Here is a 27,120-nt window from a genome sequence, read left to right as displayed (position 1 = left end):
GCCCCTAGAGTCGGAAACGACTAGCACGCATGTGCGGGGGAACCTTTACCTTTACCTTTACCTTACCCATAAAATAAACTGAATGGGCATTTGCCCCTCCTTAGGGGCAAGTAGGAAAGACACTACCGACCAAATTGGCGGCTTTGTTTATGGGTCTCCTCCTAGCCCCGTCCCCTGGCCAAGAACGGACAGCCCGGCATACGATCAGCTTTCCCGCCTCCGGCAGGGGGGGGACTGGAATAGAAGACCTCTAAGGTCCCTTCCAGCTGCATTGGTTGTTTGAGTAAAGACAGCTTCCTCTCTGACGGGATGGCGGGCTGAAAGAAGCACTCTCTGGAGGAAAAGTCTCCCGTTTCTGAAAAGTTGCCAACTTGCCAGAGAAGAGTTAATGAGCCTGGCCATTTGCAAGCTGGAGAACTTCCTGGTTGGCTCCAGCCAAGGCTGAATCCAACTTCACTTCAGCAAACAGGTGATGGACGGGTCTCCTTCCCGCCAGCCAGCGTCTTAGCCCTCCGCTCTCCCTTTTCTCTTTCTCCAGAGCGCCCACAAGGCGAGGGAGCCGCTTAAGAACCCGGGTTTTTTGCTGGAGCGATGTGAAGAAACTCCTGGAACATCAAGGTAAGTGTCCGGAGGAAAACCTCAGTTTCGTCTCAAAAGCGTCCCGCCCTTGTTCTCGCCTTCGTTGCACGGGAGAACATGCAACTCTCCCCCCCCCACTGGCCTTTTATTTTTTTTTTACAAGCAGGCAAGTCTTTTTTAAATAAGATTAGCAGAGCAGGGGGCTTGCAAAGAAAGTGGGGAGGGGGCTCTTTCATCCCCCTCCTCCTGGTTTGAAAAATTCTGATTTTGGGCGATTGTTGTCTCCGTCCCCCACTCCCCGCCCTGGCTAATTTTTCTCGTAGCTTCAGATTGTTGTTGAGCCTTGCCTAAAATTGCAACCCCATATGGGAGTCCAAAGCTCGGGTTGCGTTCACACAACAGCCCCCCCGCCTTGTTTTAACTTAGTTGAGGCTTTCTGCACCCGTCTCAGGGTGTGTGTGTGTGCGCGGCAGAAAAATCCTGATTAATTGAATCGAGTTGTGTATGTTTACTTAAGTCTGGGCAAAGGTACTGGGTGAACTCAAAAGCCAGGAATGCCAACTACGAAAGGCAGCCCCGGCGAATTATCTCGAAATAAACAAGGATTGAATGTTCCAGTTTAGAATGGCATGCCAAGTGGGGCTTAAAAATAACTTTACTTGGGTTCTGAAAGCCAGCCTCGACTTTCCCTTCAGAAGGAAATAAAACTCTGGAGGGACAAATTTATTTTTTGGTTTTTTTTTTTTTTTTGTAGCCCAGGAGAACGGAGTCTTTTTTTCCCCCTTTGCAACTGTGGGTCATTGTTAAAAATGGCTCTCCGGCAGGCTGTTTATGTCAGATAATAATAATAATAATAATAATAATAATAATAATAATAATAATAATAAGAAGAAGAAGAAGAAGAAGAAGAAGAAGAAGAAGAAGAAGAAGAAGAAGAAGAAGAAGAAGAAGAAGTAGTTGGAAGGAAGGGACCTTGGAGGTCATCTAGTCCAGCCCCCTGTCCAGGCAGAAAACCCTATACCATTTCAGACAACAACTGGTTGTCCAGTCTCTTCTTAAAAACTTCCCGTGTTGGAGCATTCACCGCTTCTGGAGGCAGGTTGTTCCACTGGTTAGTTGTTCTAACAGTCAGGAAGTTTCTCCTTAGTTCCAGGATGCATTTTGGGATGCTCGGTTTGCACTCGGTACATGCTTTGAAGGGACGCGTTGGCTCAGTGGGTTAGGACGCTGAGCTTGTCGATCAGAAGGTCGGCAGTTTGGCGGGTCGAATCCCGAGTGCCGCATAACAGTGAGCGCCTGTTACTCGTCCCAGCTTCTGCCAACCTAGCAGTTCGAAAGTACGTAAAAAACGCAAGTAGGAAAATAGGGACCACTCCGGTGGGAAGGTAACAGCGCTCCGTGCGCCTTTGGCATCTAGTCATGCCAGCCACATGACCACGGAGACATCCTTGGACAAGCGCTGGCTCTTCGGCTTTGAAACGGAGATGAGCACCGGCCCCTAGAGTCGGAAACGACTAGCACGCGTGTGTGGGGGAACCTTTACCTTTTTACCTTTTACATGCTTTGAGCAACTCTTCTTTACGAATAAGAGCTCTGACCTGCAGAAGAAATTCAGCTGTTTTTTGTTTTTGTTTTTTTAATAAGGACCAGACCCGGTCAGGATCGAACTGCTGACAGTTGGCAGAATTTGCCTGCAATACTGCATTCTCACCACTGCCCCGCCAGGGCTCCAGCCTAATAGGGTTTTCTGTGGTATATGTCCTCTCTGTTACGAGTTCAAGTCCGGGCTTGGTCGTTGGGATCGCTGTTTGGCTTTGGACCAGCCGTGATCTTGCAGTTGCTCTCCCTCGGAAGGCGGTGGTGTGGATCAAAATAAGGGAAGAAAAGGAAGGATGTATTTGCAGCGGAGGAAAAGAGACATATGTCTCCAACAAATGAATGAATGCATAAAATTAGCTACAGAATTATTTGTAGCTCAGGGTTGAACTGGGGTGGTGGTCCTTGGTGCTCTCTGAGCTGGGTGGTTTTCTTGCAGACGTTTCATGACCCAACTAGGTAACATCATCAGTGCTGCAAGGAGGAGGAAGAGGAGGAGGAGGGAGGAGGAGGAGGAGGACTGTGGGGTCCTTGGTGCTTTCTGAACTTGGTTATTTTCTTGTAGATGTTTCATGATCCAACTAGGTAACATCATCAGTGCTGGGAGGAGGAAGAGGAGGAGGAGGGAGGAGGAGGAGGAGGAGGAGGAGGACTTTGGGGTCCTTGGTGCTTTCTGAACTTGGTTGTTTTCTTGTAGATGTTTCATGATCCAACTAGGGAACACCATCAGTGCTGGGAGGAGGAAGAGGAGGAGGAAGAGGAGGAGGACTGTGGGGTCCTTGGTGCTTTCTGAACTTGGTTGTTTTCTTGTAGATGTTTCATGATCCAACTAGGTAATATCATCAGTGCTAGAAGGGAGCGGAAAAGGAGGAAGAGGAGGAGGAGGACTTTGGGGTCCTTGGTGCTCTCTGAGCGTGGTGGTTTCCTTGCAGATGTTTCAAGGCCCACCTAAGCAACGTCATCACTGCTAGTGGTGTTACTGATTACGGTCCTGTTACTTACTATAGCACTGATGATGTTACCTAGGTGGGTCATGAAACTCCGGCAAGGAAACCACCAAGCTCAGAGGTTCACATCAGCTAGCACCAAGGACCCATGAGTGGCCCTCTTCCTCCTCCTCCCTCCCCTCCCAGCATTGATGAATGAGTTATCTAGTAGAATCGTGAAACATCTACAAGAAAACAACCAAACTCAGAAAGCACCAAGGAACCACAGTTCTCCTCCTTCTCCCTCCCTCCCAGCAATGATGATGTTCCCTAGTTGGGTCATGAAACGTCTGCAAGGAAACATCCAAGCTCAGAGAGCACCGAGGACCCCACAGTTGTCCTCCTCCTCCTCCTCCTCCTGCTGGCAAACCCCATTCCCTTCTAGCACTGATGACGTTACCTAGTTGGGTCATGAAACGTCTGCAAGAAAACATCCAAGCTCAGAAAGCAAGAAGGAACCACAGTTCTCCTCCTTCTCCCTCCTTCCTGCCCTTCCAGCACTGATGACGTTACCTAGTTGGGTCATGAAACATCTACAAGAAAATGACCAAGCTTAGAGAGCACCAAGGAACCACAGTTCTCCTCCTCCTCCTCCTCCTCCTCCTCCTCCTCCTCCTCCTCCTCCTCCTCCTCCTCTTCTCTGCAAACCCTTCTCCCTTCCAGCACTGATGATGTTACCTAGTTGGGTCATGAAACATCTACAAGAAAATGACCAAGCTTAGAGAGCACCAAGGAACCACAGTTCTCCTCCTCCTCCTCCTCCTCCTCCTCCTCCTCCTCCTCCTCCTCCTCCTCCTCCTCCTCCTCCTCCTCTTCTCTGCAAACCCTTCTCCCTTCCAGCACTGATGATGTTACCTAGTTGGGTCATGAAACATCTACAAGAAAATGACCAAACTTAGAAAGCAACCACAGTCCTCCTCCTCCTCCTCCTCCTCCTCCTCCTCCTCCTCCTCCTCCTCCTTTCTTCTCTCCCCCCCTTCCAGCACCGATGATGTTACCTAGTTGGGCCGTGAAACATCATCTACAAGAAAGCCACCCAGCTCAGAGAGCACCAAGGGACCCCACGTGTATCAACTTGTCAATCCCCTGTTGAATTCTTGCTTCGAAAGGGATCGGAATCTAGAACCCAGACAGTTCTAGAGTATGATCTGTGCTCCTCGGCGCCCCGGCATTTCTTTAGAAATTTGACGTTTGTGGGGTTCACGGATCGCAGGCCTTGGAAGTCGATTTGAGTCAGCTCCTTGAGGGTTGGGCTTGCAAAAGGATCAACCGATCTGGCAGCAGATCGGCGGAATGGAGTCACCGGTTAGGGACCTCGGGTTTGTAGGGTGGAGTTGTTGACTTGATCCAGAGAGTTTGATCCCAAAGGATTGCTGAGAGAAGACGATAAACAATTGCATCAGCCGCAGTGTACCAAACAGGAGAAAAGCCACTTGAGGAAGGAAAAGGGCGTTGTTGATGTGTTATTTATTAGGAATAAATTTTTTGCGGCTGCCCGTTTTCACGGTGACTCCGTGCAGCTTACAACAACAACAAAAAACAAAACAAAATCCCCAATATCAGGATTTGAACTCGCCGTCCCCCGCTTTCCGTCCCGATGCCTTCAACCACTAGAATCCAAATTGGTTTTCTCTTCGCTCTGGATCCCCTGTTAGATGGCACCCATTCTCTCATTTTGTGGGCTTGGCTAGATTCGAATGCAAGACAGTAACAGTGCCCCCCCCCCGCCGCCGCCCCTGTGGCAACAACAATCAAGCCAATCACTTGATGGGCTCTTTGGGGTCCCCAGGCTGAGTGGCAGAACCAGGTCTTCAGGGACCTCCGCACGGTTGATGTTCCACAGGGAAGGAGCCACCACGGAGAAGGCCCTTTTTGTGTCCACCAGATGGACCCCCCTTAGGAGTGGGGTCTCGTAACATCTCAGGATAACAGAATAACCAGAGTTGGAAGGGACCTTGGAGGTCTTCTAGTCCAACCCCCTGCTCAGGCAGGAAACCCTATACCAGGGTTAGGCAACCTTGGCTCTTTTATGACTCGTGGACTTCAACTCCCAGAATTCCTGAGCCAGCCACGCTGAGGGGAAAGGGAGAGGTTTCCAAGCTGAGCCATGCTGGCTCAGGAATTCTGGGAGTTGAAGTCCACGAGTCATAAAAGAGCCGAGGTTGCCTACCCCAGACCTAACCTATACCATTCCAGACAAATGGCTGTCCACCCTCTTCTTAAAAGCCTCCAGTGATGGAGTACCTACAACCTCTGGTGGCAAGTTGTTCCACTGATTAATAGTTCTCACGCTTAGGGAGCTTCTCCTTAGTTCCAGGTTGCTTCTCTCCTTGATTAGTTTCCATCCGTCGTTTCTTGTCCTGCCTTCAGGGGCTTTGGAGAATAGGTGGACCCCATCTTCTTTGGGGGAGCCCCTCCAGTATTGGAAGACTGCTACCGTGTCCCCAGTAGGCCTTCAGATCTGGTTATTGCAGAGTTTAGCAGCTAATGGTGACAAGGCTTTGACTCATGATGTTGGATTCTGAAAACTTAGAACATAGAATAATAAGTTGGAAGGGACCTTGGAGGTCATCTAGTCCAACCCCTTGCTCTGGCAGGAAACCCTATACCATTTCAAATGGCTGTCCAGTCTCTTCTTGAAAACTTCCAGTGTTGGGAGCATTCACCGCTTCTGGAGGCAGGTGGTTCCACTGGTTAATTGTTCTCACTGTCAGGAAGTTTCTCCTTAGTTCCAGGTTGCTTCTCTCCTTGGTTAGTTTCCATCCGTCGCTTCTTGTCCTGCCTTCTGGGGCTTTGGAGAAGAGCTTGACTGGGGTCAGGTGATTCCCCTTTTGCGACCTTCTGACAACTTAACAACAAGCCTGCTCCTAACTTCGCAACCTCAGTGATTTACTTCACAATCGTGGCCGGTAAAGTCGTAAAAACGGGGCAAAACTCACCGAACAAATGTCTCACTTAGCAACAGAAATTTTTTTTGGGGGGGGGTCAGTCGTAAGCCGAGGACTATCTGGATACGGTTTCTAATTGCAGGTTTTCTTCCTTTCTGGCTCTCCCTCAGCGTCCCACCCCCGATAAATTGCAGAATTTCCCCCCCCCCGCTTGTTTTTCCTGGTGCCAGACCAGGAGGGTGTGGGTGAGAACTGGATTGCTGCCCTTGAAAATCTGTAAACCTAGTTAATGAGAAACCGGCCTTGCGTTCCCAGCACGGGGTGGGGGGGGGAGCTAAAGCCGTCTGGGGGAATGTTTGCAATTTTACTTAAAGAGGGTGCAAACTTTGCACGTTCAATGCAGTGTGTCTTTTCCTGTTCTCTCAGGAGCTTGGGATTTGGGAAAATGCGGCCGTTTTGGCTTGCTGGCCTCAGTTGCCCTGTTGTGTTGTTTTGTTATTTGTGAACTATCTTTGTTTATTTATTTTTTAAATAAATAAATCAAGACGGCGAACAGGCCCAACGTACTTCCTCGTCCTCTTGTCAACACAACAACAACAACCCTGTGAGGTGGGTTGGGCTGAGAGAGAGAGAGGGAGTAGTCCAAAGTTGTTTTCCATCTTAGGCGGGACAAGAGCTCACCGTCTCCTGGTGATTGGCCCAGAGTCATCCAACCGGCTTTCGTGCATAAGGCAGGACTAGAACTCATTGCCTCGGCCACCGGTTCATACTTACGACGGATGCCATGCCCCGGGGGGGGGTGTCACGTGATCCTCTTTTTGCGACCTTCGGTCAAGCCAGCTCAGCGGGGAAGCTGGACTCACTTCCTCACCTTGTTACTCATTGGACCGCTGCAGAGATTCACTTAACGACCGTGGCGAGGAAGGTCGTAAAGCAGGGCAAAATTCACTCAATCGCTGGTTCGTACTTACGACGCTTGCTTTCTCCCAAGATCACGTGATCCCCGTCCTGACGAGCAAAATCCATGGGGGAAACCAGATCCACGTCCCCTCCGTCTTGCTAACTCATCGACCGCCGTGATTCGCTTAACAGCCGTGTCAAAGAAGGTCGTAAAATGGGGCCAAACTGACTTAACAAATGCCTCGCTTAAGGACAGAAATTTTGGCCTCCATTGCGGTGGTACTTCGAGGACTCCCTGAATTAAAACGGGGCCTTTCCAGGAGAAAATTATAGGCAGGTGAACCTATTTATTTTTTTAGAATAGAATAGAGTTGGAAGGGACCTTGGAGGTCTTCTGTAATAATAATAATAATAATTTTTATTTTTTTATTTTAATTCCATTTATATCCCGCCCTTCTCCGAAGACTCAGGGCGGCTTACAAGCTTAGCAGTAGCCTTCGTTCTATGTATATGCCTGCTTATTAGGGCTTTCACACACACCCCAAGCGGCATTATTACAAAGTCAGCTTAATTGCCCCCAACAATCTGGGTCCTCATTTTACCTACCTGGGAAGGATGGAAGGCTGAGTCAACCTTGAGCCTGGTGGGACTCGAACCTGCACTAATTGCAGGCAGCTGGTGTTACTTAAGTTGGCATTAGCCCACTGCTCCACCAAGGCTCATAATAATAATAATAATAATAATAATAATAATAATAATAATAATAATAATAATAATAATAATAATAATAATAATAAAGTTAGAAGGGAACTTGGAGGTCATCTAGTCCAACCCCCTGCCCAGGCAGGAAATCCTATACCATTTCATTCTAGTCCAGCTCCCAGCTTAATCAGGAGAACCTGTACCGTCTCAGACAAGTGACTCTCCAGTCTCTTCCTAAAAATCTCCAGGGATGGAGCGCCCACGATTTCTGGTGGCGAGCTGTTCCACTGGTTGATTGTCCTCACTGTTAGGAAGTTTCTCCTTAATTCCAGGTTGCTTCTCTCTTTAATCAGCTTCCAACCATTGTTTCTTGTCCTGCCCTCTGGTGCTTTGGAGAATAACGTGACCCCCCCCCTCTTCTTTGTGGCAGCCCCCCAAATACCGGAACGCTGCTATCGTGTCTCCCCTATTTCTTCTTTTCTTCAGACTAGCCAGACCCAAGTCCCACATCCGTTCTTCGTATGGTTTAGTCTCCAGGTTTTTGATCATCTTAGTTGCTCTTCTGTGAATTTTTTCCAAACTCTCCACATCTTTTTTGTGATACGGTGATCAAAATTGGCTGCAGTATTCCAGGGGTGGCCTCGCTAGGGTTTTATTTTTAAGGTTCTTAGTTTCTGGGACGGGGTGAGGGGGGCAACATCAAACACGTACAATGCTCCCTTTCTCTTCACGTGACCTGCTAAACTTTGCAAAACCGGCTGGAGCTGAGCCCGCCTTGTCTACCAGGAACCGGTCAAAGAACGACGGCTTTGACGCTGAAATACTTCTAGTGTTTTGGCGCTCGGCCACGCTCGGCTTTTGTTCCTGGTTCAGGGTAAGCCGAGGGGACGAGGGACGCGGCGAAATAGGAGGAAGACGCAACTAGGAGGAAGGGCCTCCCTCAGGCAGTCCCCGACTTACAGCGGTTCATTTTGGTGACCGTCCAAAGTTACAACAGCACCCGGCACCGTTTCTCAGGCTTACGGACCTTTGTAGCATTCCCCACGATCACGCGATTGAAATTCAGACGCTCGGCAGTTGATTCATACTTACGACCGTTCAAGTCTCCCGAGGTCACATGGTCCCCTTTTGTGTCCTTCTGAAAAGCAAAGTCAAGGGGAGCGGGGGCGGGGGGGAGAAAGCTAGATTCATTTAACAACCAGGTTACTGATTTATCAGCCGCGGTGCTTCACTTAAGAAGTGTGGCGAGAAAGGTCGTAAAAATGGGGCAAAACTCACCTTAAAACAGTCCTTGACCACAATGGAAGCCAAAGTTTTTGTGGAGGCCATCTGTTGTCATAGCTGCCTTGGGTGCAACTCCAAAACAATTGGGACACTTGAACACCCTCGGCATTGACACAATCCCCATCGGTCAATTGCAGAAGGCTGCTTGACTCGAAACAGCTGATCTCCTGTGATGAGACCTTTAACACCATCAAACATCCACATCTGCCTATCCCAGGCCCTTGGAAAGGACTCATTTGGTGGGTTAAAAATGCCAAATCCAGTCTAAACATCTGGCTGACCACGTAAGAAACCAGAATGATAACCGCTGGCATTGACAAATTCACCATGAGTCAATTGCAGAAGGCAGCTTTACGCAGAACAGCTTACATCCTGTGACGATAACCTCTAACACAGGGGTGTCAAACTGTCGGCCCACAGGCTGGTTGCGTCATACGGAGGCCGCACCCACCCCAGCTCCGGCAGTGCAAAAAAAGTCACAATATGTCGCTACACAACACATGGCGAGTTTGACACCCATGCTCTAAAACCATCAAACATCCACATCTGCCTATCCCAGGTCCTTGGGAAGGGCTTGAGAGATGGACGGAAATGCCAGATCCAGTCTAAACATCTGGCTGTGTAACAAACCATAATAATAACCGCTGGCATTGACAAAATTCCCATCGGTCAATTGCAGAAGGCATCTTGACTCGGAACAGCTGATATCCTGCGATGGATACTTCTAACACAGGGGTCCCCATCCCCGGTCCATGGACCGGTACTGGGCTGTGGCCTGCCAGCAACCGGTCCGCACAAACAAGCAAAGCCCCATCTGCGGGATGCAGGCAGCACACAAAACCACGCGCTCTCCGGTCCGTGGAAAAACTTCTTTCCATGGAACTGGTTCCTGGTGCCCAAAAGATCGGGGACCTATGCTCTAACACCATCAAACGTCCACATCTGCCTATCCCAGGTCCCTGGGAAGGACTCAGTTGGCGGATAAAAATGCCAAAATCAATCAGTCAATCAGAATAGACCTGGAAGGTTGACTTTGGGCCAATCACCAGGCATGAAAGCCAGCCAGCTGGGTGAATCTCTAGGCCAGGGGTAGGCAACCTTGGCTCTTTTATGACTGGTGGACTTCAACTCCCAGAATTCCTGAGCCAGCCAACATGGCTCAGCTTGGAAACCTCTCCCTTTCCCCTCAGCGTGGCTGGCTCAGGAATTCTGGGAGTTGAAGTCCACAAGTCATGAAGGGGCCTAGGCCTAGGCCAGGGGTAGGCCACCTTGGCTCTTTTATGACTCGTGGACTGCAACTCCCAGAATTCCTCAGCCAGCATGGCTCAGCTTTGAAACCTCTCCCTTTCCCCTCAGCGTGGCTGGCTCAGGAATTCTGGGAGTTGAAGTCCACAAGTCATGAAGGGGCCTAGGCCTAGGCCAGGGGTAGGCAACCTTGGCTCTTTTATGACTCGTGGACTTCAACTTCCAGAATTCCTGAGCCAGCCAACATGGCTCAGCTTGGAAACCTCTCCCTTTCCCCTCAGCGTGGCTGACTCAGGAATTCTGGGAGTTGAAGTCCACGAATCATAAAAGAGCCAAGGTTGCCTACCCCTGCTCTAGGGCCATCCCACCTCACAAGATTGTTGTGGTGGGGGAAATAAAGGGAGAAATCAGCATTAAGCTCTGTTTGCTGCCTCAAGTTATTTATCAAAACAATAAAGGCAGAAGAAAAATAAATTAAAAAGTTGTTCTTATAAGATCATCCAATTTCCGAAGATTTTATTTTTTTCCTCCCCTCAGGACCTACATAGTCAAATATAGCCTGGATGTAAAGGACAGGGGGAAGTGAGGACAAGGAAGAACGTTTTGGCTTTTTCTCTCATTGCCATTGTTATTATTGTATAGAGTCGTTGGTTTCAATCAGTGTCAGTCTTAATTGTCTGTTGTCTTGAAATGGCTTCCACCCATGGGCGACGCAAGCCAGAAGCGCAATGTTGTTTTCCAGACAAGGAAAACCCACAATTATCTCATTATTGGCGCAGAAGGGACACAAACAAGTCCCTTGTGTTTTATTTCCTCCCTTTTCTTTCCGTACAAATTGGAGGCTTTCAAGGAGCTCCCAAACTCACTGGTGAATTTAACAACAACAACAACAACAACAACAACAACAACAAATAATAATAATAATAATAATAATAATAATAATAATAATAATAATAATAATAATAATAATAATAATAATAATACATTTGCAATTTGGGGAGGGGGACTCCTTTTAATTCCTCCAGAGTTACTCAAATCTGGCCTCAGGGTGGGGTGAATAAATAAGATACAGGTAAAATAAATAAGTAAATAAAAAGAAACGAAGAACGCTTGCAAGAATTGGGTACAACTAATCTAGAGAAAAGAAGGAGTCGGGGGGGGGGACACACGATAGCAGAATTCTAGTATTTGAGGGGGTGCCACAAAGAAGAGGAGGGGGGTCAACCTGATTTTCCAGAGCACCTGAAGGCAGAACAAGAAGCAACAGATGGAAACTAATCAAGGAGAGAAGCTACCTGGAATTAAGGAGAAACTTCCTAGCAGTGAGGAAAATTGGAATTGGGTATGTGTAGTTTAACAAAGAGAAGAGCGAGGGGTGACATGATAGCAGTCTTCCAATATCTCAGGGGCTGCCCCAAAGTAGAGGGAGTCAAGCTATTCTCCAAAGCACCTGAAAGCAGGACAAGAAGCAACAGATGGAAACTAGTCAAGGAGAGAAGCAACCTGGAACTAAGGAGAAATTTCCTGACAGTTAGAACAACTAACCAGTGGAACCACCTGCCTCCAGAGGTGGTGAATGCTCCAACCCTGGAAGTTTTTAAGAAGAGACTGGACAGCCATTTGTCCGAAATGGTATAAGGTTTCCTGCCTGAGCAGGGGGTTGGACTAGATGACCTCCAAGGTCCCTTCCAACTTCTTCTTCTTCTTCTTCTTCTTCTTCTTCTTCTTCTTCTTCTTCTTCTTCTTCTTCTTCTTCTTCTTCTTCTTCTTCTTCTTCTTATTATTATTATTATTATTATTATTATTATTATTATTATTATTATTATTATTATTATTATTATTAACAACCAGTGGAACTGTTTGCCACCAGAAGTTGTGGGTGCTTCATCACTGGAAGTTTTTAAGAAGAGACTAGACAGCCACTTGTCTGAAATGGTACAGCGTCTCCTGCTTGAGCAGGGGGTTAGTCTAGAAGACCTCCAGGGTCCCTTCCAGCTCTATTCTGATTAAGAAAGCGAATACAGGCTAAAATATCCCTCTTCCCCTTTGAAATCCTAAAGAATTTCTTGTCAAAAATGTTGTGGAATATATCTATATATATATATATGTATGTATGTATGTATATGTATATATATATATATACATATATATACTTGTGTAAATTACTAACAAAGAATTAAGGGAGACTAAGATGCATTTCTGACTCTTTAGTCTTCATCAGTAAGTCATACCCTTCTGAGATTCGAACCTGGGCTGATTGCATATTAGGCAGTATTTTTACCTCTTGAGCCACAGGATTTCTCTCGCTCTCTGTTAGCTTTCTGCAAGGGGAGATATGAGTCAAATGTTAACTATTTAGATTACCTTGCTAGGCCCCAAACATGGGGCAAATCTTTATTTCTTGTTTTCAGCCTTATCTCAAAGGACATCGAACAGGCTGTAGTCACACCGGACAGTTCATATATTGAACAAATTCTTTTGTGCCCCCCCCCCTTTTTTTAAAATCCCCTGTGAGTAAAGAAAGATCATGAGGAATATCAATAAATTTGTACTGGGAGTCCTTGACTTAGGACGGTTCATTCAGTGACCATTCACAGTTACAACGGCAGTGAAAAAAGGGACTGTTTTCACACATGACCATTTCAACTTCCTCAGGGTCACGTGATCGTAATCCAGATGCCGGGCAACTGACTCATACTTATGACGGTCGCCGTGTCCCTGGGCTCACCTGATCCCCTTTTGCGACCTTCTGACAAGCAAAGTCAATGGGGGGGGGGAGATTCACTTAATGACAGGTTACCCACCGATCACCTGCCGGGATTCGGTGTGGCAAGAAAGGTTGTAAAATGGGCCCAAAATGGACCCTTAACTAATGTCTCACTTAACAACAGGCTCAATTGTGGCCGTTGAGGACTAGCTACCTGGCCAAAAGAAAAAGGGAGTTTTGAGTTTCGCTTGAACATTTGAAAGGGGGGGGTGAATTAGGAAAGCAAATAACTCTCAATTCACCCCCCCAAAAGAGCCACTGAGATTAGCGTCAATAAAAGAAAAGCACTTTTTCTCCTTTTTTTTTTTAAAAAAAAAATCTCTTTGAATGGGTGTTTGGAAACCCGATGCCTCTAGAGTGGGGAGGGGCCGGTTAAATATCCACGGTTGATTTAGTGGAGTTTTGTGGAGTTAAATCCTGCCCAGGTTCAGCCAAAGAAAACAAAAGCATTCCGGATAAAAGCGGTAATTTTAAAAAGGGGGGAAAGATTCTCTTGCTAATTGTGTTGGAATTAGGAAGAATTAGACTTCCGGGATGGCTTTGCTAGAACGATCCGGCCCTTCGTCTTGGCCAGCTTGAGCGGCCAGGAGGAAGTCAGATCTCAGATTTAACACGGGGCAGCAAAATAAGGCAAGCAAGAGGCTAGTCCTCTGCGAGGGTAAGGAATCATCTTCAAACCACCGAGCTTGGAGAGCACCAAGGACCCCACAGTCCTCCTCCTCTCCCCGCACACAATCCCTCTCCCTTCTAGCACTGATGACGTTCCCTAGTTGGGTCATGAAACGTCCGCAAGAAAGCCACCCAGCTGAGAGAGCACCCAGGACCCCACAGTCTTCCTCCTCCTCCTCCTCCTCCTCCTCCTCCTCCTCCTCCTCCTCCTCCTCCTCCTCCTCCTCTCCTCAAACCCCCCTCCCTTCTAGCACTGATGACGTTCCCTAGTTGGGTCATGAAACGTCCGCAAGAAAGCCACCGAGCTGACAAGAGCACCCACGACCCCTCCTTTCAATCCTGAGCTACAAATATTCTCTTCTAAAAGCAGATTAATCCTTATCCTCCCAATCTAGCTTTGGGAGCTCTTGTTTTCCGGCTCTTATGTTTCTTTAATGCTCACTCTTGCGTAGCAAAAAAATAGCATTTTTTCTCCTCCTCAGTGCTTTCTCTCTCTTCTTTTTTTTTCTTTTTTTGGCTTCCCCCCCCCCCTCTCTCTCTTTCCTCCAGGACCGCCATGGCCAAACTAGAGACCCTCTCCATCCTGAGTGATGCCAGCTACCACAGCCAGGAGACCTTTCACGCCTTCCACCCCAGGAGCTCCGAGTCCACCTTGCAGAGCACCGTGGGCAGCGGAGTCCCTCACGAAAAGGATTTTGCCACGAAGAGCCTGGGCAGCAGGCCTCAGAACAGCCACCCGCAGCTGGACGGGAGCCGGAGTAGCTACTCTCTCTCCACGCGTCACGCTGGGGAGGAGAAGGCCGGCAAGGCGGAGAAGGTCTCCACTGCCATCTACATCAATGGGGACTCGCGCAAGAGCGAGAAGGGAAAGGCCGACGTTTGTGGGAATGTGGCGGCCAACAACGAGAAGAACATGCCTCCCTCACTGCCCCAGTACAGAGAAGCCAATAAACCACCAAAGATGTTGCCAGTCTCTGGCAAACTGGACCAGGTGACTGTCCGTCTTCAGAGAAGACAAATAAAGAGTTGGAAGGGAACTTGGAGGTCTTCTAGTCCAACCCCTATGATGATGGTTGGTTCTTTGCCAGTCACATAAAACTGGTGGGGGACTATAGCCCCCTTTATGGCTTGTGGACTTCAACTCCCATGCTGGCTGAGGAATTCTGGGAGTTGAAGTCCACAAGTCATAAAGGGGCCACAGTTCCCCCGTGCTGGCTCAGGAATTCTGGGAGTTGAGGTCCACGAGTCATAAAGGGGCCACAGTTCCCCCATGCTGGCTGAGAAATTCTGGGAGTTGAAGTCCACGAGTCATAAAGGGGCCACAGTTCCCTCATGCTGGCTGAGGAATTCTGGGAGTTGAAATCATAAAGGAGCCACAGTTCCCTGCCACTGATCTAAGTTGTTGCTTTTTTATTTATTAAATTTATTTGCTGCCCATCTTGTTTCCAAGCGGCTTTATAAGCAGCTGGCTGAGGGATTCGGGGAGTTGAAGTCCACTCCTCTTGAAGTTTATATCAGGGGTCTTCAAACTTGGCCCTTTTATGACTCGTGGACTTCAACTCCCAGAATTCGTCAGCCAGGCACGCTGGCTGAGGGATTCTGGGAGTTGAAGTCCACGAATCATAAAAGGGCCGAGTTTGAAGACCCCCACGCTAAACGAACGGTTGTTAAGTCCATGACTACCTGTAAATGTAATAAACGAAGAAGCAAATTCTCTTTCATAAATTTAATGAATCCATAGAGAAAGGAAATTCTGCTTTATTTGCTGTCTTCTTTTTTTTCTCCCTTTCAGAATACCGAGCCCTTACTTAGACCTTCAGCCTTTAAGCCAGTGGTTCCTAAAAACTTCCATTCCATGCAAAACCTGTGCCCACCGCAGAACAACGGCGTGGCCACCGAGAACCGAAAGACTTTAAACCACACGCACAGCAATAGTCCCGCCCCGGTTAAAAGCGGCTTGGAGAAGGCCAGCCTTAACAGGACTAGCAACCCAGGAGGTGGTCTCTCTGATTCTGGCCGTAACTCTTTAACCAGCTTGCCCACCTACGGCACGGGCTACAGCCAGCACGTGGGTCCCATGAGCGCCTCCACCAGTCACATCAACCGCATCGGGACCACCTACGGCGAGAAGAACGCCGTGGGATACGGGATATCTACCTCAGACAGCGGCCGATCTTCCACCAAAAGCACGTCTTCGTTTAGCCGACTCAACCACCTCAACGAGACGCTGCCTTTCCACTCGCCTTCCACGGACGACATCATCGAAGACCTGGAGAACCGGCTGTGGGAGAAGGAGCAGGAGGTCCTCCAGATGAGGAGGAACCTCGACAAGAGCGAGACGGCCATCTACCAGGTCTTTGAGGAGAAGCAGAAGATTTGGGAGCGGGAGATGGAAGAGCTGAGGCAGAACTACGCCAACAAGATTCAGCAAGTCTCCAAGAAGGCCCAGAGGGCTCAACAAGCGCTGCAGCTCCAGATCTTTAAGCTCCAGCAGGAGAAGAAGAAGCTCCAGGATGACGTGGCTCAACTCCTTCAACAGCGGGAAGAGCTGGAGAAGAAATTTGTGGCCTTCAAGAAAGAGCAGGCCGAGTTCCTTCCCAAGATTGAAGAGACCCGATGGGAGGTGAGCCTCAACCAGGGTCAACACCAAACAAGGGATCCAACCAACATTGTGAGTGGTCTCCTCGACAGCCCGTAGTAGTTTTGAGAAGAAGGGTTCCTCTTCTTCTCCTTCCTCTTCCAACTACAGGTAGTCCTCACCTTACGACCGTTCATTCAGCCACCCAGGGGCTCCTACACACCCCTGAGGCACCGTCTGCTCAATGGCAACAAGGGGAGCCAGGATTGCGCAGGTGGTGTGATGAGTACAACGATGGTTAAAGTCAGCTGAGCTTCTCCGTCATCCAGGTCAGGGTTGTCCCAAAGGTGTTTTTGGGGAGGAGGTAACCGGACTTCCTCGTTTTTCTTTAAAGAGGTTTCCCTTCTCATCCCAGAAGCTTCTTCGGCTCCGACTTCTTCCCCACCATCCCGTCGGAGCCGAAGAAGCTTCTGGGATGAGAAGCGAAACGTCTTCAAAGAAAATCGAGAAAATCCAGTTGCACTCCTGAAAAAAAGCACCTTTGGGAGCACAGTGACGTACGGCCATAATTCTAGGCTCAACGATGGTCGTAACTTGAGAACCACTTGCAGGTGGAGATAATTCACCAGGATGTAAAAAAGATGTTGAGAGTCTGGAAAGAGTGCAGAGAGCAACAAAGATGATCAGGGGACTGGAGGCTAAAAGATATAAGGAACGGTTGCTGGAATTGGGTATGTCCAGTTTAATGAAGAGAAGGACGAGGGGGGGACATAATAGCAGCGTTCCAGTATCTCAGGGGCTGCCCCAAAGAAGAGGGAGTCAAGCTATTCTCCAAAGCACCTGAAGGCAGGAGAAGAAGCAACGGATGGAAACTCATCAAGGAGAGAAGCAACCTGGAACTAAGGAGAAACTTCCTGACAGTGAGGACAATTAACCAGTGGAACCACCTGCCTCCAGAAATGGTGAATGCTCCAACACTGGAAGTTTTTAAGAAGAGACTGGACAGCCATTTGTCCGAAATGGTATAGGGTTTCCTGCCTGAACAAGGGGTTGGACTAGATGACCTCCAAGGTCCCTTCCAACTATTATTATTATTATTATTATTATTATTATTATTATTATTATTATTATTATTATTATTATTATTGTGTCACGTTAGAGTGCTGTGCATGCGGTGTCTCTACGGCAAGCCCTTTGGAGATAAGGGAACCCATGCAGGTGTTCTTCGACTTACGACTGGTCAAAATTACAAGGGACCTCATCTCTCGGGGTTATTTATGACCCGTTTTCAAAGTCCCGATGGCTGCTCCCCCCAGGAACATGGCCGTACGGCAGGAACACAGCCATAGCGACCGACTCCCATTTACAATCGTTTGCTGTGATCACGCGACTGCTGAACAACTGCAATGGCTACTTAACTTTGAAGCAAACCCTCCCCCCCCTCACAGAGATCAGAATCAGAATAGAGCCGGAAGGGACCTTGGAGGTCTTCTAGTCCAGCCCCCTGCTCACGCAGGAGACCCTTGACCATTTCAGACCAACGGCTGTCCAGTCTCTTCTTAAAAACTTCCAGTGTTGGAGCATTCACCGCTTCTGGAGGCAGGTGGTTCCACTGGTTAATTGTTCTCACTGTCAGGAAGTTTCTCCTTAATTCCAGGTTGCTTCTCTCCTGGATGAGTTTCCATCCGTTGCTTCTTGTCTTGCCTTCAGGTGCTTTGGAAAATAAGTTGAGCTCCCCCCCTCTTCTTTCTGGGGGGCTCCTCAAATACTGGAAGACTGCTGTCATGTCCCCTACCCCTAGTCCTTTTTTTTTTCCTCTAGACTGGCCATACTCGGGTCCTGCAACGCTTCTTCGTATGTTTTTCGTCTCCAGGCCTTTAATTATCTTCGTTGCTCTTCTTTGTACTGTGATGGGATGTATTGCATTGCATTCCTTTAATAGCCACTGTAAAAAAAAAAAAGCTCATAAAATCAAGACAGTCGTGTAGGCCAGGGACACCCCCCCCCCAACCTTTTGGGCACCAGGCAGCGGTTCCATGGAGAAAGGTGTTTCCGTGGACTGGAGGGGCCGTGGTTTCGCACGCTGCCTCCATCCCGTTTCTGTGGCTTGGTTTCTGTTTTCTGAGAGTTGGGGGGGGGACCCCAGACATAACCGTAGTGGCCAAAATTGTGGAAACCCATTTGGGCAAAGCGTGCAGTAGAAACGCCAGCTTTGGTTAATTTTCCACCAGTTTTTCTTCTCGTTTCTTTACCACTGTAGCCTTGTTCAGTTAATCAGAGTATTATTTTCTGGGGGACCAGTCAATTCTTTTATTATTATTATTATTATTATTATTAGATTTATATACCGCCCTTTCCCGAAGGACTCAGGGCGGTTTACAGGGCATTTGCACCGTTGCTTTAATTTTATTTCGTTTTACAAGCTCACTAAGTGAAAGAACACACACAAAAAAAAAACCCCAACCGACTTGATAAGCGATCACGTAACACACTGACAAATGTCCTCCTCTCAGCTTCAATACACGGCGTCAGTCACTGGATCCTACTGTGATCCGATTGGCTCAATGCCGAAACAAGATGACGCCCGATTGGCTCTCTAAACGCTCGTGCTCATTGGCTACGATCAGATGAAGGAAAGCGACCCGAGATCAACCTAAGCAAGTTGTGCTCCGTTTTTGCGGGGATTTGGCTGTAATTTTTCATAGAATACAGGACAGATAGTTGAACAAACGTTGTTGAATTACGTTCTCGATTATCTTTCCATTGATATATAATTTTATGGCACTACTCCAAAAAAAAATAATAAGTGGTGTTATTAGCCACCAAACCTCAAAAATACACTTTCCCCAAAAGGTGTCCACAATTTTGGCCACTACTGTAGGTGACCCGCTTTGCAACCCTAGCGACTTATGAATATGATGTACCGGTTCCATCACGGTCGTCACTCGAGGACTACTTATATTGGGCGTGATAAACTACAGGCAGTCCTTGACTTACCACGGTTCGCTCAGTGACCGAAGTTACAGCGGCACTGGAAAAAGTCACTGGTGACCGTTTTTCACACTTGTGGCCGTTGCAGGCTCTCCATGGTCACGTGATTGACATTCGGATGCTTCACCGCTGACTCACATTTATGACGGTCTCAGTGTTCCCGGGGACAGGTGATTCCCCCTTTTGCGACCTGACAAGCAAAGCCGTGTGGGGAAGCCAGATTAACTTAACAACCGTCTGACTAATTTAACAATTGCAGTGATTCCCTTAGTAACTCTGGCAAGAAAAGTTGTCAGATGGGGCAAAACTCACCTAACAAATTTAGCAATATAAATCTTGGGCTCAATTGTAGTCATAAGTTGAGGACTTCCTGTATGGGATAGGAAAAGTTCTGTCAATTCAGGATTTGGTCATTCTGCTGATCCGCTAATGGTGTAGTTCAGGGGTCCTCAACCTTGGCAACTTTAAGCCTTGACTTCAGCTCCCAGAATTCCTCAGCCAGGTCTTCAACCTTGGCAAGTTTAAGTCTTGTGGACTTCAACTCCCAGAATTCCTCAGCCAGGTTTTCAAACTTGGCAACTTTAAACCTTGTGGACTTCCAACTCCCAGAATTCCTCAGCCAGAACTTCAACCTTGGCAAGTTTAAGTCTTGTGGACTTCAACTCCCAGAATTCCTCAGCCAGGTTTTCAAACTTGGCAACTTTAAACCTTGTGGACTTCAACTCCCAGAATTCCTCAGCCAGGTTTTCAAACTTGGCAACTTTAAGCCTTGTGGACTTCAAATCCCAGAATTGTTGAGGGCTGGCTGAGGAATTCTGGGAATTGAAGTCCACAAGACTTAAAGTTGCCAAAGTTGAGGACCCCTGGTTGTAGATGGTTGCTTAGAGAAGTCCCCAAACTTTGGGGCACCAAGGACCGGTTCCGTGGAGAAAGGATTTTCCATGGACCGGAGAGTGCGCGGTTTTGTGTGCTGCCTGCATCCTACGGATGGGGTTTTGTTTGTGTCGACAGGTTGCTGGCATGCCGTGGCCCTGCTACCGGTCCACAGACCAGGGGTTGTAGAACAGAACATCATCAGAGTTGGAAGGGACCTTAGAGGTCATCTAGTCTAACGCCCCTGCTCAGGCAGGAGACCCTCTTACCATTCCAGACAAATGGCTGTCCAGTCTCTTCTTAAAACCCTCCAATGTTGGATCACCCACAACTTCTGAAGCTGTTCCACTGAATAATTATTTTCGTGTCGGGAAATTTCTTCTTTTTCCTAGGTTGCTTCTCTCCTTGGTTAGTTTCCATCCGTTGCTTCTTGTCCTGCCTTCAGGTGCTTTGGAGAACAGCTTGACTCCCTCTTCTTTGTGGCAGCCCCTGAGATATTGGAACACTGCTATCATGTCCCCCCTAGTCTTTGTTTTCATTAAACTAGACATACCGAATTCCTTGCAACCGTTCTTCGTATGTTTTAGCCTCCAGCCTTCTAAATATCTTTGTTGCTCCGCACTCTTTCTAGAATCTCAACATCTTTTTAATATCGTGGCAACCAAAACTGGATGCCGTATTCCAAGTGTGGCCTTACGAAGGTATTATAAAGTGGTACTAACACTTCATGTGATCTTGATTTTATCCTTCTGTTAATGCATCTAGGGCAGGGGTGGGTAACTCTGGCCCTTTTATGACTTGTGGACTTCAACTCCCAGAATTCCTGAGACAGCTTGGGGCTATGGTTCCCCATGCTGGCTCAGGAACTCCACAAGTCATGAAGGAGCCACAGTTCCCCATGCTGGCTCAGGAATTCTGGGAATTGTAGTCCACAAGTCATGAAGGGGCCATAATTCCCCATGCTGGCTCAGGAATTCTGGGAGTTGAGGTCCACAAGTCACAAAGGACCCATGGTTCCCCACCCCTGATCTAGGGTCTAATCTGATGAAAGGAGCCCAGGGATACCATCGGGTGATTATAGGACCTCACAAGGGCTCTGTTTGTCTCCTGTACAGATCTGAAACTACATTTGGTCATGCCCAGGAACTGACTTTGTTTAAGACAGGGGTCTTCAGACTTGGCCCTTTTATGACTCCTGAACTTCAACTCCCAGAATTCCTCAGCCAGGCACGCTGGCTGAGGAATTCTGGGAGTTGAAGTCCACTCCTCTTAAAGTCTATATCAGGGGTCTTGGCCCTTTGATGACTCATGGACTTCAACTCCCAGAATTCCTCAGCCAGGCATGCTGGCTGAGGAATTCTGGGAGCTGAAGTCCCCTTCTCTTAAAGTCTATATCAGGGGTCTTCCAACTGGGCCCTTTGATGACTTGTGGACTTCAGCTCCCAGAATTCCTCAGCCAGGCATGCTGGCTGAGGAATTCTGGGAGCTGAAGTCCATTCCTCTTAAAGTCTATATCAGGGGTCTTCAAAATTGGCCCTTTGATGACTCGTGGACTTCAACTCCCAGAATTCCTCAGCCAGGCACGCTGGCTGAGGAATTCTGGGAGCTGAAGTCCACTCCTCTTAAAGTCTACATCAGGGGTCTTCAAAATTGGCCCTTTGATGACTCGTGGACTTCAACTCCCAGAATTCCTCAGCCAGGCATGCTGGCTGAGGAATTCTAGGATTTGAAGTCCACGAGTCATCAAAGGGCCAATTTTGAAGACCCCCCCTGCTTTAAGATGTCACCTGACGGGAATCTCTCTCTCTTCCAGGTGTGCCAAAAGGCCGGGGAGATTTCCCTGCTGAAGCAACAGCTGAAGGACTCTCAAGCTGACGTCTCCCAAAAGCTGAGCGAGATCGTTGGGCTGCGTACCCAACTCAAAGAAGGCCAGAGCTTCCTCAGAGAGAAAGATGAGCAGTTCTTGACGCTGAAGGACTCCTACAGCACCAAAAGCGTCAGCCTGGACTTCTGCGAGAACGAGCTGCAGCTGAAGATGGACGAGGTCCAGATGTTGCGGGAGAAGCTCAGCCAGTGTGAGCTGGAAGTCTCCAATTTGAAGCAGACGCTGGCCCAGCTGGGAGGACACCCCAACCACGTCCCTTCGGAGCTGCCCGAGAAGCTCGCCAGGGACCCCTTGGCCTGCGAGAGCGACGAGGCCAAGATGAAGCGACAGAGCGAGGAGAACCTCAACGCCTTGAGAAGGGAGGTGGAGAGGCTCCAGGGGGAGCTGAAAGCCGAGCGCCAGTTGCGGGAGCAGCAAATTTTGGATTTTGAGGAGGAGCGTTGCACGTGGCAAGAGGAGAAAGGGAAAGTCATCAAGTACCAGAAGCAACTGCAGTTGAACTACGTGGAGATGTATCAGAAGAACCAACTTCTGGAGCACAAGGTGAACGAGATGGCCAACAAGGCCACCAGCCTCGCCCACGCCGACGAAAAGAAAACGTGGACTCCATCCCGTCTGGAAAGAATAGAGTCCACAGAAATCTAAAGAAAGAACCGAGGCATTTTGAGTACATTTTCTTTCTTTTTTTTTCCTAATTACGGTGCCTGTCGTTCAGCTGGAGATCTTCCCAAGTAGAACATGTGACGTAACCAGCAGCATAAATCTTTGCACTTGGCCCCTCAGACATAACTTTGGTGCTCTACAAATTTTATTGGGGGGGGGAGCAGGGGGAAGCCACAGGTATACTTTTGTGTTCCAGGGATGGTTTGACACCAGGAGTACTTTTTGCGTGATGTGGTTTTTTTTTCTTTCTTTTTGTTGCTGTTGTTGTTGTTGTTGTTGTTACGACTCCATTAGCCAACGCACTACAATCTCGGCTCCCTTCTGAAATGCCTTATGTGGCATGTTTAGCTCTCTGGGGTCCTTGATGCTCTCTCTGAGCCAGGTTGTGTCCTTGCAGACGTTTCCTGACCCAACTTTCCTTCGGGAAAGGGCGGTAGATAAATTCAATATAATATAAAAAATAAATAAAATAACTAGGTAGCACCCTCAGTGCTTCGAGGGGTAAAACAGGGCAGGAGGAATCCCAACTAGCAGTCAGAAGACGTGATGTAAATCAGGGGGTGTCAAACTGCCGGCCCGCGGGCCGGATGCATCACGCCGAAACCGCGCCCACCCCATTGCCGGCAATGGAGGGGGAAAAAATCGCGATGCGTCACGTCAGGTGACATTGCGAGTTTGACACCCCTGATGTAAAACTCTTCTGTGTGGACTGATCTAACTATAGTTTCAGCTGAGAAAGCGTGAGCATCCTAGACTAAGCGGAGTCCCCAAGGGCTGGAGAATTCCTGGAAGCCTGGTACTCAGATAAATCGGCCATCAACAGACCCGTAGAGATAAACAACTTTTACACACCGTTCAAAAGAGACAATCAAAAACAAAACACCCCAAAGCCAACAAAAAGACTCAAACACTTCTTCAGCACCAGTCGACACCCAGAGGTTAAAACCAAGGTTAATACTAGACCAACCATCCAGAAGCAAACAATATGCCCCAATCGAGGGACTACCAACTCAGACAAACAAGCTAACAATAAACAACAGCCTGGCCAATGGAATACACCCATTAACACTGACTTGCATATAAAGAGAGAGCAAACCCCACTCTTTTCTAGCACTGATGATGTTACCTAGTTGGGTCAGGAAACGTCTGCAAGAAAATAAGCTCAGAGAGCACCAAGGATCCCTCAGCTCAACCCTGAGCTACAAATACTCTCTTCTATAGGAATAGAGTTGAACCTTTGCAGTTATGGCTGGTGGGATTTTTCTGACCCAGTTCCCCCTTTGCCCTTCCCTATCCCTCTCTGAAACTCTTAACTTCTGTCACTCCAGGGAGAGAAGACTTACGTCTCTTGCAAAGAAATGCCACGGTTCCCTGAGAGAACTACAATTCCCAAGGTTTATTGAGAGGAACCCTAACCTATGGAGCAGTTTAAAAGTGGTCTTCAATTATAGGATACCTCAAAAGGCATTTTTTAAAAAGCCTGCTGGAAAATAAGGAACAGCACTTAAATCCTTCTAGAGCAGCAGGTCTTCAAACTTGGCCCTTTTATGACTTGTGGACTTCAACTCCCAGAACGCCTCAGCCAGCGTGCCTGGCTGAGGAATTCTGGGAGTTGAAGTCCACTCCTCTTAAAGTCTATATCAGGGGTATTCAAACTTGGCCCTTTGATGACTTGTGGACTTCAACTCCCAGAATTGTGGGAATTGTGGGAATTAAAGTCCACAAGTCATCAAAGGGCCAATTTTGAAGACCCCTGTTCTAGAGTGATCTTAGGCAGGTTTGGAAGCAACCCTGACCCAACCATGAATAAAAAGTGGTGACCGCTCAACCTTGCACTGTCATATAACTGTGGGGTACACTGGGGTCCTCTAAACTCAAGATGGTGAGTTCAGGGGGCATCTTAGTAGCCACCTGGTTGTAGCTGTTGTGCAGTTAGCTCTCCCGCTTCACGTTCCTGCTTTGCGGATGGGAAGATCTTCATTGGAGGTGAAGGGCGTGGATCCGAATTTGTTTTTTCCGTGTCTCTCTTAACAGATGAGTGGCAGGTAGTCTTCAGCTTACGCTGTCACCGGTCTAGATTTCCTGTTCTTCATCCTGGGGTTTTATTTTTAACAGAATGCCAGAGTTGGAAGGGACCTTGGAGGGCATCTAGTCCAACCCTCTGCTCAGGCAGGAAACCCTGGCCTATTTCAGACCAATGGCTGTCCAGTCTCTTCTTAAAAACGTCCAGTGTTGGAGCATCCACAACTTCTAGTGGCAGGTGGTTCCTCTGGTTAATTGTTCTCACTGTCAGGGAATTTTCTCCTTAGTTCCAGGTTGCTTCTCTCCTTGACGAGTCTCCATCCATTTGTTAATAAGTCAGCTGGATTTTCTCAGTATCTCTACAAGCTTCAACCTTTGACCTTTCTATTACAGGAGCACAATAGATGAAATGCAGGTTACAGGTAGTCCTCGTTTTACGACCACAATGGAGCCAAAAATTTCTCTGGCTAAGCGAGACCATTGTTAAGTGAGTTTTGCCCCATTTTGTGACCTCTCTGGCTTCCCCATTAACCGCGTTAACCGTCATAAATTGGGAATCAATTGACGAGTGTCTGAATTTTGATCGCCTGACCCTGGGGGATGCCCTAATGGATGTAAGGGTGAAAAACGATCATAAGTCGCTTTTTCTCCCAGTGCCGTTGTAACTTTGAACAGTCATTAAATGGACTGTGCAAGTTTGTGGAGTAGCTGTACTCCCAAACTCTTCAGCTAAGTGACTGAGGTTAATATCGTGCGGATGGATGGATGGATGGATGGAAAGGAAGGAAGGAGGGAAGATCTTAGGATGGAAGGAGAGAGGAAGGAAGGAAGGGAAAGAAGGAAGAAGGAAGAAGGGAGCAAGGAAAGAAGAAAACTAGGAAGGAAGGAAGATCGAAGGAAGGAAGGGAAAGAAGGAAGGGAAAAGGGAAGGAAGGAAGGAAAAAGGGCCGGCAGGAGAAGTTTTGAAGTAATTTTGCTAGATCATAGAAGGCAAGATAGCCGTACTACTAAACATTTGCCTCACCATTAGCCTAGGCCAGGGGTAGGCAACCTCGGCTCTTTTATGACTCGTGGACTTCAACTCCCAGAATTCCTGAGCCAGCTACGCTGAGGGTAAAGGGAGAGGTTTCCAAGCTGAGCCGTGCTGGCTCAGGAATTCTGGGAGTTGAAGTCCACGAGTCATAAAAGAGCCAAGGTTGCCTACCCCTGGCCTAGGCCAAGGCCTAGGCCGCTTTATGACTCGTGGACTTCAACTCCCAGAATTCCTGAGCCAGCCACGCTGAGGGGAAAGGGAGAGGTTTCCAAGCTGAGCCAGGCTGGCTCAGGAATTCTGGGAGTTGAAGTCCACGAGTCCTAAAAGAGCCAAGGTTGCCTACCCCTGGCCTAGGCCTAGGCCGCTTTATGACTCGTGGACTTCAACTCCCAGAATTCCTGAGCCAGCCACGCTGAGGGGAAAGGGAGAGGTTTCCAAGCTGAGCCAGGCTGGCTCAGGAATTCTGGGAGTTGAAGTCCACCAGTCATAAAAGAGCCAAGGTTGCCTACCCCTGGCCTAGGCCTAGGCCGCTTTATGACTCGTGGACTTCAACTCCCAGAATTCCTGAGCCAGCCATGCTGAGGGGAAAGGGAGAGGTTTCCAAGCTGAGCCAGGCTGGCTCAGGAATTCTGGGAGTTGAAGTCCACGAGTCCTAAAAAAGCCGAGGTTGCCTACCCCTGGCCTAGGAGAATCCACATTTTAAAATGTCGGTCCCCAACTTAACAACCCACAGTTGGGGCCATAATTCACACTGCTAAGCAAGGAGGGGCTGTTAAGTGACTCTTGCCCAACAGCACAACTTTTTGGGGGGGGGGGTTTGGGGCCAAAGTCGTTAAGCGGATCCCACGGTCATCCCAGCGAATCCGGCTTCCCCCATTGACTTTGCTTGTCAGAAAAACTGGCTTGGGGTGGGGGTGGGGAGGGAAAGGCTCCCAAATCTTGACCACGTGATTATAGGGGTGTTAGCGACGGTCGTAGGCATGAAAACCCGTCGTAAAGTCACTTTTCTTCGGTACCGCTGTAACTTCAGCCGGTCACTAAACGAATGATGGTACGCCGAGAAGTACAGCTGGGGGGTCCCTGTCCTGCATTCCCACACCAGCTGGATTTCCTACAAGTTAAAACAAATTATGCTCAGAGGACTAATGTTGGGGGGGGGGAAACGCAAGAAAAAAAGCCTCTATCCCACAGGGGGGGGAAACAATTTTTAACCTGTAACCGCCTGCAAAATCCGCCACCTCTCTTGTTCCACGTGGTTTTACGTTTGGCACGAAGTTGGATCAACCACGTTTTTTTCCCCCTCTTCTCATCCTCTCCTTCCTCTCTCCTTCCTCTCTCTCCTCCTCTGCTGGCTTCTTCTCTTCTCCTCTTTCTCTCCTCTCTTTCTTCTTCCTCTCCCTCCTCTTCTGTCCTCTGTGCTCATCTTTCTCTCTCCTCTCCTCTGCTCTCTTTTCCTCTT

At 48.3% G+C, this 27,120-nt stretch overlaps 1 protein-coding gene across 3 annotated transcripts; it reads left to right on the top strand.

The window, feature by feature from the left end:
- Positions 1 to 473: 473 nt before the first annotated feature.
- Positions 474 to 25,840, top strand: LZTS3 (leucine zipper tumor suppressor family member 3). 3 transcript variants are annotated; one of them, XM_083367148.1, is made up of 4 exons: positions 474 to 618; positions 14,166 to 14,607; positions 15,409 to 16,239; positions 21,872 to 25,840. In XM_083367148.1, exons 2-4 carry the CDS (start codon positions 14,173 to 14,175, stop codon positions 22,586 to 22,588), a joined length of 1,983 nt encoding a protein of 660 aa, XP_083223274.1. In that variant the 5' UTR covers positions 474 to 618; positions 14,166 to 14,172; the 3' UTR covers positions 22,589 to 25,840. The 3 variants fall into 3 exon arrangements, with proteins under 3 accessions (XP_083223274.1, XP_083223273.1, XP_083223272.1); XM_083367147.1 differs by having other exon boundaries at positions 21,839 to 25,840; XM_083367146.1 differs by having other exon boundaries at positions 15,409 to 16,287.
- Positions 25,841 to 27,120: the final 1,280 nt, after the last annotated feature.

The sequence above is a fragment of the Vipera ursinii genome, assembly GCF_947247035.1.
Source record: "Vipera ursinii genome assembly, chromosome: 7".
In the NCBI taxonomy this organism is placed as follows: Eukaryota; Metazoa; Chordata; class Lepidosauria; order Squamata; family Viperidae; genus Vipera; species Vipera ursinii.
Note: the sequence above shows the minus strand (reverse complement) of the source record. Positions and strands in the feature narration are given on the sequence as shown.

Coding starts and splice junctions, on each gene's coding strand:
- LZTS3 (XM_083367146.1), top strand. CDS start 14,173: ATGGCCAAACTAGAGACCCTCTCCATCCTGAGTGATGCCAGCTACCAC. Junction 14,608..15,408: donor TCTCTGGCAAACTGGACCAG/GTGACTGTCCGT, acceptor TCTCCCTTTCAG/AATACCGAGCCCTTACTTAG. Junction 16,288..21,871: donor CAAGGGATCCAACCAACATT/GTGAGTGGTCTC, acceptor TCTCTCTTCCAG/GTGTGCCAAAAGGCCGGGGA.